The sequence below is a fragment of the Pecten maximus genome, chromosome 10 (genome assembly GCF_902652985.1).
Source record: "Pecten maximus chromosome 10, xPecMax1.1, whole genome shotgun sequence".
Classification (NCBI taxonomy): domain Eukaryota; kingdom Metazoa; phylum Mollusca; class Bivalvia; order Pectinida; family Pectinidae; genus Pecten; species Pecten maximus.
In genome coordinates this window covers 4,846,072-4,861,345 of record NC_047024.1, presented here as the reverse complement: position 1 = coordinate 4,861,345, position 15,274 = coordinate 4,846,072, and the positions used below count along the sequence as shown (strand labels likewise).

At 37.7% G+C, this 15,274-nt stretch overlaps 1 protein-coding gene across 1 annotated transcript; it reads right to left on the bottom strand.

The window, feature by feature from the left end:
- Positions 1–6,425: 6,425 nt before the first annotated feature.
- Positions 6,426–14,186, bottom strand: LOC117335655. Its single transcript, XM_033895801.1, has 5 exons — positions 14,081–14,186; positions 13,198–13,371; positions 11,351–11,541; positions 8,541–8,654; positions 6,426–7,722 (listed from the first exon to the last, which is right to left on the bottom strand). The coding sequence occupies exons 2-5, from the start codon at positions 13,359–13,361 to the stop codon at positions 7,130–7,132; spliced, it is 1,062 nt and encodes a 353-aa protein (XP_033751692.1). The 5' UTR covers positions 13,362–13,371; positions 14,081–14,186; the 3' UTR covers positions 6,426–7,129.
- Between the last annotated feature and the right edge of the window lie 1,088 nt (positions 14,187–15,274).

The window sequence follows — 15,274 nt, the reverse complement described above, 5'->3', positions numbered from 1 at the left end:
ACCCAACTTCAACATCATGTTGGCTCTGATAACTTTACAGCAACCAACTTCAACATCATGTTGGCTCTGATAACTTTACAGCAACCCAACTTCAACATCATGTTGGCTCTGATAACTTTACAGCAACCCAACTTCAACATCATGTTGGCTCTGATAACTTTACAGCAACCCAACTTCAACATCATATTGGCTCTGATAACTTTACAGCAACCCAACTTCAACATCATGTTGGCTCTGATAACTTTACAGCAACCCAACTTCAACATCATGTTGGCTCTGATAACTTTACAGCAACTCAACTTCAACATCATATTGGCTCTGATAACTTTACAGCAACCCAACTTCAACATCATGTTGGCTCTGATAACTTTACAGCAACCCAACTTCAACATCATGTTGGCTCTGATAACTTACAGCAACCCAACTTCAACATCATGTTGGCTCTGATAACTTTACAGCAACCCAACTTCAACATCATGTTGGCTCTGATAACTTTACAGCAACCCAACTTCAACATCATGTTGGCTCTGATAACTTTACAGCAAACCCAACTTCAACATCATGTTGGCTCTGATAACTTTACAGCAACCCAACTTCAACATCATGTTGGCTCTGATAACTTTACAGCAACCCAACTTCAACATCATGTTGGCTCTGATAACTTTACAGCCACCCAACTTCAACATCATGTTGGCTCTGATAACTTTACAGCAACCCAACTTCAACATCATGTTGGCTCTGATAACTTTACAGCAACCCAACTTCAACATCATGTTGGCTCTGATAACTTTACAGCAACCCAACTTCAACATCATGTTGGCTCTGATAACTTTACAGCAACCCAACTTCAACATCATGTTGGCTCTGATAACTTTACAGCAACCCAACTTCAACATCATGTTGGCTCTGATAACTTTACAGCAACCCAACTTCAACATCATGTTGGCTCTGATAACTTTACAGCAACCCAACTTCAACATCATGTTGGCTCTGATAACTTTACAGCAACCCAACTTCAACATCATGTTGGCTCTGATAACTTTACAGCAACCCAACTTCAACATCATGTTGGCTCTGATAACTTTACAGCCACCCAACTTCAACATCATGTTGGCTCTGATAACTTTACAGCAACCCAACTTCAACATCATGTTGGCTCTGATAACTTTACAGCAACCCAACTTCAACATCATGTTGGCTCTGATAACTTTACAGCAACCCAACTTCAACATCATGTTGGCTCTGATAACTTTACAGCAACCCAACTTCAACATCATGTTGGCTCTGATAACTTTACAGCAACCCAACTTCAACATCATGTTGGCTCTGATAACTTTACAGCCACCCAACTTCAACATCATGTTGGCTCTGATAACTTTACAGCCACCCAACTTCAACATCATGTTGGCTCTGATAACTTTACAGCAACCCAACTTCAACATCATGTTGGCTCTGATAACTTTACAGCCACCCAACTTCAACATCATGTTGGCTCTGATAACTTTACAGCCACCCAACTTCAACATCATGTTGGCTCTGATAACTTTACAGCAACCCAACTTCAACATCATGTTGGCTCTGATAACTTTACAGCAACCCAACTTCAACATCATGTTGGCTCTGATAACTTTACAGCCACCCAACTTCAACATCATGTTGGCTCTGATATCTTTACAGCCACCCAACTTCAACATCATGTTGGCTCTGATAACTTTACAGCAACCCAACTTCAACATCATGTTGGCTCTGATAACTTTACAGCAACCCAACTTCAACATCATGTTGGCTCTGATAACTTTACAGCCACCCAACTTCAACATCATGTTGGCTCTAGATCTGATAACTTTACAGTCACACAACTTCAACATCATGTTGGCTCTGATATCTTTACAGCCATCCAACCTCAACATCATGTTGGCTCTGATAACTTTACAGTCACACAACTTCAACATCATGATCACCCTGAGAACTTTAAAGCCACCCAATCTCAATAGCATGTTGGCCCTGATAATTTTACAGCCACCCAATCTCAATATCATGTTGGCCCTGATAATTTTACAGCCACCCAACCTCAACAACATGTTGGCTCTGAGAACTTTACAGCCACCCAACCTCAACACCTTAAGATATGCAGGCAGGTTTCATTCAGACTATGTACAAAAGTTTATATCAATTAACGCTGATCAACAACTAGCAAGTTTAGATACAGCAAACACTCCTACTACTACAACATTAACCATATAATGAGTCCTGAAACTACAGTTCAAAATCCAACATATACGGTGATATATGGGTATACTATAGAAAAAAAACCCACACATTTACAAATGCCTAGCGGATACGGTGATATATGGGTATACTATAGAAAAAAGATAGAGATTACAGTTGTAAGGTTTACATAGTACACTATCGACATACTGTGACAAATGGAACACCCAATGGACAGAACCTGTCCAATAGGACTTACGATGCAACACCATGTGCAAATCCAATATTTACTACACCCAGAGAGCAAATGCTATCGGGAACACCTTTGTACTACCATAACTCGAATCAGTTTTTTTGTGTAGACAAGATCAATACACGCCCAAGTAAGGTACCTATTACCTCAACAAGCACTAAACGATTACCAGTCCAGAAGATAGCATCATATAACTGCCAGAATATGCACAAGATAATGTGATTTCAATGATAGGAAAACAGGCAGATATTCTTCTAAAAAAACAATGGGTGTTTGGTTTTCAACTATTAACAGCTGTATATGACGACTTTGATGGGACGGAGAAAGCTGTCGACTCGGGTGACCCAAGCTCACATTTACAAATGCCTAGAGGACACGGTGATATCTGGGTATATTATAGAAAAAAGATGGAGACCACAGTTGTTGATTCAGGGAGTCGAAGTTATAGCTGATCAGGCGCCTACAGCTATTTTCTCAGTTTAGATGCCCTGTAAAGAAAGAAGTTCAAATTTTGGTGGAATACACTGTCTATTTAGACCACCTTATTGAGATATATGTCAAACACTCCCCGACGCATCATATAATCTTCAATGAAATCCCAACAGCAAACACAGAGAGAGCAAGGGAATCAAATCCCTTCATAAAGGTAGATATAAATATAGCCCAATTGACCACATTTGGCCCCGCCCCTCAGGCCCCTGGGGGGGTCAGCCCCATTATTTGTACAATTTTGAATTCCCATCCCATAGTGATGCTACCAGGCAAATATGAGTGATATCCATTGCTTGGTTTCAGAGAAGAAGTCGTTAATATAAATATAGGTATATTGACCCATTTTGGCCCCGCCCTCAGGCCCCCAGGGGGTCAGCCCCACCATTTGTACAATTTTGAATCCTCACCCCATAGTGATGCTACCAGGCAAATAGGAGCGATATCCTTTGCTTGGTTTCAGAGAAGAAGTCGTTTATATTAATATAGCCAAATTGACCCCTTTTGGCCCCGCCCCTCAGACCCCTGGGGGGTCAGCCCCGCCATTTGTACAATTTTGAGTCCACACCCCATAGGGATGCTACTGACAAAATTTTGTCAAATTCTGATCAGTGGTTATGAAGAAGAAGTCAATTGTTGACGGACGGACGGACGACGGACGACAGACGGACGGACGGACGACGGACGCAACGGTATGGCATAAGCTCACCTTGGTCCTTTGGCTAAAAATAGATAAAGGACCAACGTTTCTCCCTACACTCTTCATTGGCAATATATTCTTACAAAACTTGACTCACTTAACTGGATTGTCTCAGACCATTACCTCATTGTATGTAATCCATTTATTAACCAGTGAACAAGCTGAGATAGAATGGAGATGGATTTATACAAAGTCCTATGCAGTCAAATAAACTGTAGGTCTTGACAGAATTTTCAAATTATGACGTTGAACAGGCAGCCATAACAGTAACCAACAGTTTTACTGCAGGGAAAAAACGAAGATACATATTTCGAATGATAAAATCACCACATGCATGAAACGATATGAATTAGCACTGACTTATTAGAAGGATTCCGGCAAACCCAGTGATTCAAATAACCACAAGTTACAGTTAATGGGTGCTATTAGAACGGAGAAAACATGTCAAAGGTATGAACATTGTGAACATGTATTGAAGCGAAAACATGTCAGATTGTCTCACAAATTAGTACAACGACAGAGATAAACGAGACATCGAAGCATCACGCATAGAATATAATATCTTTTCTGGTAAAGAAATAAAAGCAGGATGGATGGCAATAAACCAACAATCAAAGTTAGTCCAGCAAGATGTTGATTATAAACTGGACATACAAATGTATTTGAAGACCGTAACATTTTCAGAAGAGGACATCGACAAAGCAATCTTGAAATTAACCAAAAGAAAGTCCCAGGGGGTCCCCTTATATGGAGTTAGTGCAGAACATCTCGTAAACGCCGGATCCCAAATTTAGTCGCCTCTTACGATTATGCAATAGAGGCAGCAGGTACAATTCCTACGCCCTACCTGCAGGGAAGGTTTATGAGATATATTATATGATATATAATATATCTTATAAAAATGATATAAGATATCACATTTATCATGTAAGATATCTTATATTTTACATACGATATCTCATAAACTTTAAATAAGATATCTCATAAATATATAAGATTTCTTATATAGTTTGGAAAATTCCGGGATCAACGCGAATATAAGACAACTTGGCTTGCCATAAATATATAGCGGATTGCGCATGCCCGGATACTACCATTTCAAAATGGTCACCTCTGGTTTTCAGAAATAATGAACACAAAAAAAAAAAAAAAATTCAAAAATTTATGTAGATTTATAAAAATGATGTTTCAAAAAGTCTCATGATCTGTCCTCCACATCAAATTTGCTTTGTTTGTACATTGTTGTATACATGCTTTTCTCTGTACACTAATTTTGTGAAGAGAAATGAAATAAAGTTTGAAAGGTAGCGGTTTGGTTTGGTTTATTACTGCTTAACGCCATATCAACAGCTAGGGTTAGATAGTAGAAATACCGGTTATAGTGATTTGTATGTTTACTGTTTGTTATGGCGATTTGTTTGTTTGCTGTTTGTAATGGCAATTTTTAAAAATATTTGTTTTGGCCTTTTTTTTTCGGTTCATACTAAGTGAGTTCGAGATGGTTGTGTCTTAAGTCTGTACCGGTGGAAGTCGCAGTGACGATTCGGGAAACATCTTACATATTAGGGGAGAGTTGGATATCATGCTATACATTGTATTAGTGATGTATATCATTAAACTTGTCGGGGTGACTTGACATACGGAAGGGGTTGTATATATCGGTCGATTCTATGATGATGTGTATCAATACAACTGACGTATTAGGAAGTTTTTTTAACGGATGTGAGCTATTGATTTGATAATTTTTACCCGCCTTTCCGATCTGTTGTGTCTGGCGTGTTATCCTGTTGTTTTCCTTTCTTCGGAAGTTAACCTCGAGGTCAGGATACAACAGACTGGATTGTATTGGATTCGGTCAAGGTTGTATCTAACGTAAGTCTTCCAGATGTTTAACAGTTTCTAGAGAGTTACTTTGTGGTAAGATGTACCAGGGAACAATTCTAAGTCACATGAATTATCAAACCTTGCCATGCTGTTATGCTCACAGGTCTATATCACACGATATGAGCATTTGTTTGACCGAATTTTACTTAATGTACGTACAAATACTTACATGTATTTTGTTTTGACCTTGAAATGCAATTGACGGCTGTGAATATTACAAAAATATGGCATAAACGGAGGCATTTCAAATCAATAGAAATTTAATACATTTGATCATATCAAGAAGGACGTTTTAAGACAAATTGTTAAACTGGTGAATTTAGGGCCTCTTTCAGAAATATGTATCTTTTACAACAAACTAAGTGGTTGAACATTTTTTCCTTAAACAGTCCTTTAGTCACGCCCAGTTCTTCATAGTGTCTGTCTAACGGGAACGTTTTTAATGTTAGAAATGGCACCTTATATGCCATATTTGTGTGATATTATTCACAACCGCAATTGGCATTTCAAGGTTAAAACAGAATCAGTGTTGATACATATAATAAAGGAAAACATGGTCAAACAAATGCTTCTATTGTGTGCTGTAGACACCTGATCAAATCGGCATAGCAATTCTTTGTACTATAATGTGATATAAATGAGGTAATTGTGTCCGAATTAACATGGGACAAAATATGGTACGACTATTTTCTGGCCTGGGATCTTTATACAGCTATACCCGGGCTTCGGGATCTTTCTACGACCACCCCTAGGTCCGGGAATCCTTTTAAGAATGATCACAACATATTACTGTATCAAGCGCACCATTTTCTAAGGGGGGAAATGTGCGCTTAATGAGGCAATAACAGCTATTTCACTACTGGGAAGACGGAATGATGAGATACAACACTCTAAGATTTAACAATAATTTTAATCTTCTTCAGAATGAATGTACATGCAAACAGGTAAGTGTCCTTTTGTCATATTCAGCTGAACTGCCAAATAAAATTAATGTAATAAAATGTCAAGACCAAATCAAAATACAGTATTCAAATGATCTGTAAGCGTTCAGGTAACGATTCTGTAACGACACGGAGTCGGTAATGATCTACCGGTCGAATGGTATCACTATATGCCGTTGGGAGATTACATATAAATGGTATAACTACAATGTATATGCTATTGAGAGATTACATAAGAAATGGTATAACCATGTCGTTAAGAGATTACATAAATATAGTATAACTATATGCCGCTCGAGAGATTGAATATAATTGGTATAACTTTATACCGAGATTACATATCAATGGTATAACTATTTACCGCCCCAGAGATGACATATAATTGGTATAACTATTTGCCGCCCCAGAGATGACATATAAATGGTATAACTATTTGCCACTCGAGAGATGACATATAAATGGTATAACTATTTACCGCCCCAGAGATGACATATAAATGGTATAACTATTTGCCACTCGAGAGATGACATATATATGGTATAACTATTTGCCACTCGAGAGATGACATATATATATATATGGTATAACTATTTGCGGCTCGACAGATAAAATATAAATAGTATAAAGTTTGCCGCTCGAGAGGTGACAGGGTGATTATTTCTTTCCCATTTTACCCTTCTTTGCGTCTTTGACACAGACAAACGTATGAAAGAACAAACTATCTAGAAGTGCTATCTGGTTTTTGATTATCAGCCCTTGCTTGGTAAGAAACATCTCTTTATTTTCATTACCCCAGCTGACACCCAAGGCATGGCTATGTAAATGGTTACAGCTGCTGGGAACACAGTAGAAGGTGCTGACGGTCAGTGCGTAGGCGGCGCGGGGGTTATTAAGATTATTCAATGGGTTACTGCTGACACCAGGGTCAATGATGATCAGTATCCCATCATCCTTCAGCACATTTTTTACCTGTGTCATTGTCTCCTCTGGGTACGGAAGGTCGTGAAGAACATCAAACAAGAGTATAACGTCGAACTTCTTGGTCCAACTTTCGTCGAGTGTTTTAGTATCTACCTGAACAAAGTTAATGTTCTTAACTCCCCCAGACGCTTTCGTTGCACTTTCTATGGCTAGAGGGGACGTGTCACATCCTGTAACAGACACCCCGTCCAGACTTTTGGCAAGAGGAACGGTGATATCTCCTGTACCGCATCCGAAGTCCAGGACATCGGTTATATTTTGTTTATCTACATCATGAAAATAAAGATATATGAACATTAGACATTTTCTCTACTTATGTTTGCCGGTGTGTTTTGTTTATGAATATATCAAGTACTATGACACTTTTTTTGTTAACAGTAAGGTAGCAGATAGTAGGGTTGCCTGGTCATGGGTGATTTTTTTTGTTAAGCAAATAACTCCTGTATTATGATATGCATAACAAATGAATAAAAATAAATCTGTGACGTCAAACATGAAAAACCTTGCATCTAACGCATATAAGGTAAGATTGCAGAAAAACTTAATGATGAACATAATTATGATTAATTCTGTCTTAAGGATAGAGCCTATGCTATTTCTTTCATGCCTAATTTCCCAACTATAATTTACCTTATCTGTATGTATTCTGATCTTAATTCTGAAATATGACGTAATTGTTTCTTTAATAAATCGAACGGAGAATTTGTTTTTTTCTTATCAACCTTTCTGTTGGCTTAGAAAGATCCGACGAACCTACCTAGGTGGTATAGGTCTATGATGGCTATGGAATCGCTAGCCAACCTACCTGGATGGTATACAAATAGGTTTATGTTTACTATGAAAGCTCCAATAAACCTACCTTGAAGGTTTTAATCTATGTTGACTATGAAAGCTCCACTCAACCTACCTGGATGGTATACAAATAGGTTTATGTTGACTATGAAAGCTTTGACCAACCTACCAGGATGGTATACAAATATACAAATAGGTATATGTTGACTATGAAAGCTCCAATCAACCTACCTAGACGGTATACAAATAGGTATATGTTGGCTATGAAACCATATGGCTATGACCAACCTACCTGGGTGGTACAGGTTTATATTGGCTATGAAAGCTTTGATCAATTTATCGGTAGCAGGGGCCCGACTTTGATTGATTAGTTCCAACACGGCTGGTGCTTCGTCAAGATTATAACCTGCAAGTGAAACATAGTATAATTATATAGTCACCTTACCGAAGTTATACTCTCTAAGTAAATGCAGACCTAAGGTTAATTAACAGAACAGGAAATAGCATATTTGAATATGAATTCAGTACCAGAGACAGTATACGGTCTTTGATATGAAATGGCTAAATACAGTCGTTTTGATTTCCTAGAACACGGCAATGCCGATATGGATCAAAACCACTCCTGAAAGGAAGCCAAGGAAAATGTCTAAATGGAATGTTAGAATTCTGAGAAGAGGTTACATCAACATCACGATTGAATCAGTTGGCAAGATTGGGATATTGTATAATCTATACAGAACCTGAAATAGGAATTTATATTCTGAACAAGTCACAGTTATTTATGAAATATTATTGATTAACTTCTTGGTCATTGACGTCAATAAGGTTACAGATAATAAATATATGAATTACGATTCGAATATATCAAGGATTCACTTATATATATACAGTTTGAAGGTGTGACTAACCAGAGATTTAGGTCACACGTACGTAAGTCTCTGACTATACTCACCTTTCGAGTCATGATTTAGGTCACACGTACGTAAGTCTCTGACTATACTCACCTTTCGAGTCATGATTAAGGTCACACACGTAAGTCTCTGACCATACTCACCTTTCGAGTCATGATTTAGGTCACACGTACGTAAGTCTCTGACTATACTAACGAGATATTTAGGTCACACGTACCTAAGTCTCTGACCATACTCACCTTTCGAGTCATGATTTAGGTCACACGTACGTAAGTCTCTGACCATACTCACCTTTCGAGTCATGATTTAGGTCACACGTACGTAAGTCTCTGACCATACTCACCTTTCGAGTCATGATTTAGATCACATGTACGTAAGTCTCTGACCATACTCACCTTTCAAGTCATGATTTAGATCACATGTACGTAAGTCTCTGACCATACTCACCTTTCGAGTCATGATTTAGATCACACGTACGTAAGTCTCTGGCTATACTCACCAGATATTTAGGTCACACGTACGTAAGTCTCTGACTATACTCACCTTTCGAGTCATGATTTAGATCACACGTACGTAAGTCTCTGGCTATACTAACGAGATATTTAGGTCACACGTACCTAAGTCTCTGACCATACTCACCTTTCGAGTCATGATTTAGGTCACACGTACGTAAGTCTCTGACTATACTCACCTTTCGAGTCATGATTTAGATCACACGTACGTAAGTCTCTGACCATACTCACCTTTCGAGTCATGATTTAGGTCACACGTACGTAAGTCTCTGACTATACTCACCTTTCGAGTCATGATTTAGGTCACACGTACGTAAGTCTCTGACTATACTCACCTTTCGAGTCATGATTTAGGTCACACGTACGTAAGTCTCTGACTATACTCACCTTTCGAGTCATGATTTAGATCACACGTACGTAAGTCTCTGACTATACTCACCTTTCGAGTCATGATTTAGGTCACACGTACCTAAGTTTCTGACTATACTAACGAGATATTTAGGTCACACGTACCTAAGTCTCTGACCATACTCACCTTTCGAGTCATGATTTAGGTCACACGTACGTAAGTCTCTGACTATACTCACCTTTCGAGTCATGATTTAGGTCACACGTACGTAAGTCTCTGACTATACTCACCTTTCGAGTCATGATTTAGATCACACGTACGTAAGTCTCTGACTATACTCACCTTTCGAGTCATGATTTAGGTCACACGTACGTAAGTCTCTGACTATACTAACCAGATATTTAGGTCACACGTACGTAAGTCTCTGACCATACTCACCTTTCGAGTCATGATTTAGGTCACACGTAAGTCTCTGACTATACTCACCTTTCGAGTCATGATTTAGATCACATGTACGTAAGTCTCTGACCATACTCACCTTTCGAGTCATGATTTAGATCGCATGTACGTAAGTCTCTGACCATACTCACCTTTCGAGTCATGATTTAGATCGCATGTACGTAAGTCTCTGACCATACTCACCTTTCGAGTCATGATTTAGGTCACACGTACGTAAGTCTCTGACTATACTAACCAGATATTTAGGTCACACGTACGTAAGTCTCTGACCATACTCACCTTTCGAGTCATGATTTAGGTCACACGTACGTAAGTCTCTGACTATACTCACCTTTCGAGTCATGATTTAGATCACACGTACGTAAGTCTCTGACTATACTCACCTTTCGAGTCATGATTTAGGTCACACGTACGTAAGTCTCTGACTATACTAACCAGATATTTAGGTCACACGTACGTAAGTCTCTGACTATACTAACCAGAGATTTAGGTCACACGTACGTAAGTCTCTGACTATACTCACCTTTCGAGTCATGATTTAGATCACATGTACGTAAGTCTCTGACCATACTCACCTTTCGAGTCATGATTTAGATCACATGTACGTAAGTCTCTGACCGTACTCACCTTTCGAGTCATGATTTAGGTCACACGTACGTAAGTCTCTGACTATACTAACGAGATATTTAGGTCACACGTACGTAAGTCTCTGACCATACTCACCTTTCGAGTCATGATTTAGGTCACACGTACGTAAGTCTCTGACTATACTAACCAGATATTTAGGTCACACGTACGTAAGTCTCTGACTATACTCACCTTTCGAGTCATGATTTAGGTCACACGTACGTAAGTCTCTGACTATACTCACCTTTCGAGCCATCCACAGGGAAGCATTTTAAAAGAACAGGTAATGTAGCCTCCAGGTGGGGTTCCCATTTGGCTTTTCCTGCCTCCTCAAGCAAAAATGCGGTGTCCTCTTTCGGTATGGATAGTATTCCTTCTGCATTCATCGAAACAACGCCTGATGCCGTCATCGCATGACTAAGCTCCAATATGAACCTAACAAAATATTTTCAAAAAAATCAAACACAAAGAAAAAAACTCAATATTTATACAATAAAACTATAATTAAAACAGTAAAGAGTAAATTTTGGAATGCTGACTCCGTCTGTTTTTCAACAAATTTTATTGCGTAAGAAGCACCATAGTAACTGTAAATATTACAATAGTATATATCCTATCAAACAAACTATGTCAGTTTCATTTACGTATTCCGATATTAATGTTGTAATAGATATTCATTTGTTTCTTCATCGCAATCCTGACAAGTTTAAGAATTAAAATGATTTCGAGGAAATACTACGATTGATAAGGTGGTTTCAAGTTTTTATCTTGAATTATTAAAACATAGATCTACCAGGAGGTAATGTTTTATGTTTTATCTTCAAAGATATAAGTACATATTGGGGAATCTCTCAAATGATCACTATATTGGTCGGAGTTTTCTGGCTTTCTTAGCAGGTACAATGTGATATCAGTAGTTCAATAACTATTGTTTAAAAAGGTTTTGTTGAAAAAGAGACTGATTTATCGGTATTGAAAAGGAGATTTTTATTTTGTTATTTGAGCAAGATCATTTACGTTGGCTAAGTCAAACTTAAGAGCAAAGAATTCTCCTATATGCGCTTGGAAGATAGCGTTCTTGTATGCATAATTATAGGAATATAGATATGTAGTCATCCTTAGTGGATATATTTCGTTTTCAGGAAGATATACAAATGGTTGTACATTATATAATTATCAAAATGTTATGGAGACATGCCAAAAATTTAGTATATTTTTAGCATTTTAAACATTAATCATCTGTGTATGTTTTGACGCCGATAAGAGAGGGAGAGCAAGTTCTTTACATAGTTTGTTATCGGAGTTACCTCTACACAATCCCGTTATATTAGATTGCTCAGAGCAATTATCACTTAGAATATCTGCATATTCCCAAATCGGTAAAATAAAGAATTCCTGATATATATAACAATATGATGAATAAATTTACCATCTTCTGATGATATTCACCCAAATGTTTATGAGTGCCGGGAGATTGAACTTGACTATTCATGGGTAGAGGTAGACTGATCTGGACTATTTATTAGGGAGATTGAACTTGACTATCAGTAAAGTATGAATCGGGGTGCATGTCATGTTTGTTCCAAGCGGATATCGATGGTATAATTTTTTATCCCATTTCATACCCAAAATACTAACTATTTGACAGATTTCAGAATGTTGATTGATTATAACAATGTTTTTATTATCAATAGTGTCACTTTTTTTTTTACAAAGCTGTACATGTAATTTCTCAACCATGTCGTTATTTTCAAACACCCTCTGACTTTTTTTAATTATTTTAACTTGATACTATTTTGCGCCATTTTTTTAGTTACAAACATCCGAATTCAAAATGATCAATCCAGTTTTCACAGCGATATCGCATATTATTTAGCGAGAGAACTAGCGGTTAATACTTTGGATCCCTTTGATGTCTCGCACAGCTCGGCGACTCTCATCAGGCAAAACGTTGCTAAACACGGACGATTTTTGACAGGTGGTCGTCGGAGAATAGTGCGGACATGGTAGGAATATTCAACATAAAGAGTATTGATGTAGTTTGTGTTCACTACAAACTGTAAATATGTTACAATGGCTAGCATACTATACCTTTCCTTCATGTTAAGCTGAGTAGCAATTGCCCGTGCCGCCATGGGTTTCTGAGATATCGTGTCCAGCACACCCAGATGACGGGCCAATTTCACACCGGAGCATATGACTGGGTCTCCCAAAGCTTTCCTAACAGTCTGCTTGTACAAATTTAATGCGGCCATGTTTGATCAACTGAAGGAACAATACAATACTAATATAACTACTAATGAAATAATTATCTTAACATATCAATTTAACAGTCAACGGAAAAGACCATCTAAATCCAACAATAAATGAATAAATCAAAGTCACTCAATAGGCAGTAATCAATGGGTTGCTATAAACACGTGAAACATAACCCAAACAATCATTCAAGTGTAACCATACCCAAACAACCAGTCAATCAGAACTACATCTAAACAATTAACAATTCCTAACATAATCAGTCAAGTGTAACGAGGCACAATCGGTCAAGTGTAATGATGTCAACCATCAGTCATGTGAATGATATCTAAACACCAAGTCAAGTGAAACAATACCGATACAATCATTCAAGTGTAACGATACGCAAACAGCCTGTCAAGTGGAACAATACCGATACAATCATTCAAGTGTAACGATACGCAAACAACCAGTCAAGTGAAACAATACCGATACAATCATTCAAGTGTAACGATACGCCAACAGCCAGTCAAGTGAAACAATACCTGTACGATCATTCAAGTGTAACGATACGCCAAAACAAGTCAAGTGTAACGATGTCTAAATAATCAGTCCTGTCAACAGCACCTTCACAATCATACAAATTAACGAAATCTCTACAATCAGTCAAGTGTAACGATGCCTCAACAATCAGTCAAGCGTAACGATAATGCCTCCACCATCAGTATTGTAGACATACTTGTGGGCCTAGCAGACGGTTGTATATCTTCTTCAAATACAAAGCTACACCAGATTACGACACTGTGTATATATATACTTCTGACGTCAACACCCAGTTGCGTACAAAAATGGTTTTATTTCCTTTAATTTTTCTCCCTCGTATTCATACCAAATGCTTAATTCTCATTGGTCTTTTCCATTTATGTAAACTGTAAGATACGCCCCACAACTCCTGTTATATTGTCAGTCTCATCAAACGACAATCTGTGATGTATTGGCAGTGATATCCTTAATAAGGAAAACTCCAGTTCATCCAATGGTTCAGAGTTTTAATTAGTCATAGAAATGCTTTGTATTACACCTCCATTCCAGTTGACAATAGTCGCCATTCTTCATTGAAACAAGAGGCCCGAAGAGCCTGCATTACTCACCTGAATTTTCTCTGTGCTTTCCTCCGGTTCTCGGGGAGCTTCAGTATTTATTTATAATAATGAATCTCCTTTGGCCAATAATTCTTCGTACCAAATTTGATCAAAATCAATTTAGTCTTTCAGGATTATTAGCAATTTAAAAGATTGATGTAAGAAGATGACTGCAGAACCAATAGTGTGCATCTCACCACTAAATGAAATATAAATCAAATTCCTACAAAACCGATATCTACCTTGGTCGCTTTCTGTGATAACCAATGAGGATCTTCTATATGACGTCAGTTACCATATTTTGTATTTGTAGTTCGTACATTATAATTGTATTCGTGAAGTTTTAGCAAACAAACATGCTAATTTTCCATAAACGCGTAATATGTGTTCCTCGGGAATATACTAAGTCATGAGCTTTGCGTTACTGCCTTTATAATGAAACTCGCAATAAACATAGTAAAATAAAGACTGTCAACAGACATATTCACACACGCTTTTTTTCAGAACTGCCAGGTGCAGTTTTATTACAGGTATTTCATAAACATATATTTATACCAAGAAAAATAGTTAAAAACAAACGTATTTTCATAAGAAAATATATATACCAAGAAATTTTGAGAGAGTAAGTCGAAATTTTAAACAAAATAACTCGAAATTTTGAGATAATAGGTTTGATTTTTCGGATATTAGGTCGTAGTTTTGAGATAGTAGCCAGGTCTAATAGATTGTGAGATTGTAGGTTGAAATTTCGTCCAGAAAGTTGGTCGAAATTTTGAGATAATAGGTCTAAA

Excerpts from the sequence above, each read along its gene's own strand:
- LOC117335655 (XM_033895801.1), bottom strand. The coding sequence starts at position 13,361 with ATGGCCGCATTAAATTTGTACAAGCAGACTGTTAGGAAAGCTTTGGGA. Across the intron at positions 11,542-13,197 it reads CAGCTTAACATGAAGGAAAG|GTTCATATTGGAGCTTAGTC; the intron begins GTATAGTATGCT and ends ATATTTTGTTAG. Across the intron at positions 8,655-11,350 it reads CCCTGTGGATGGCTCGAAAG|GTTATAATCTTGACGAAGCA; the intron begins GTGAGTATAGTC and ends TTTCACTTGCAG.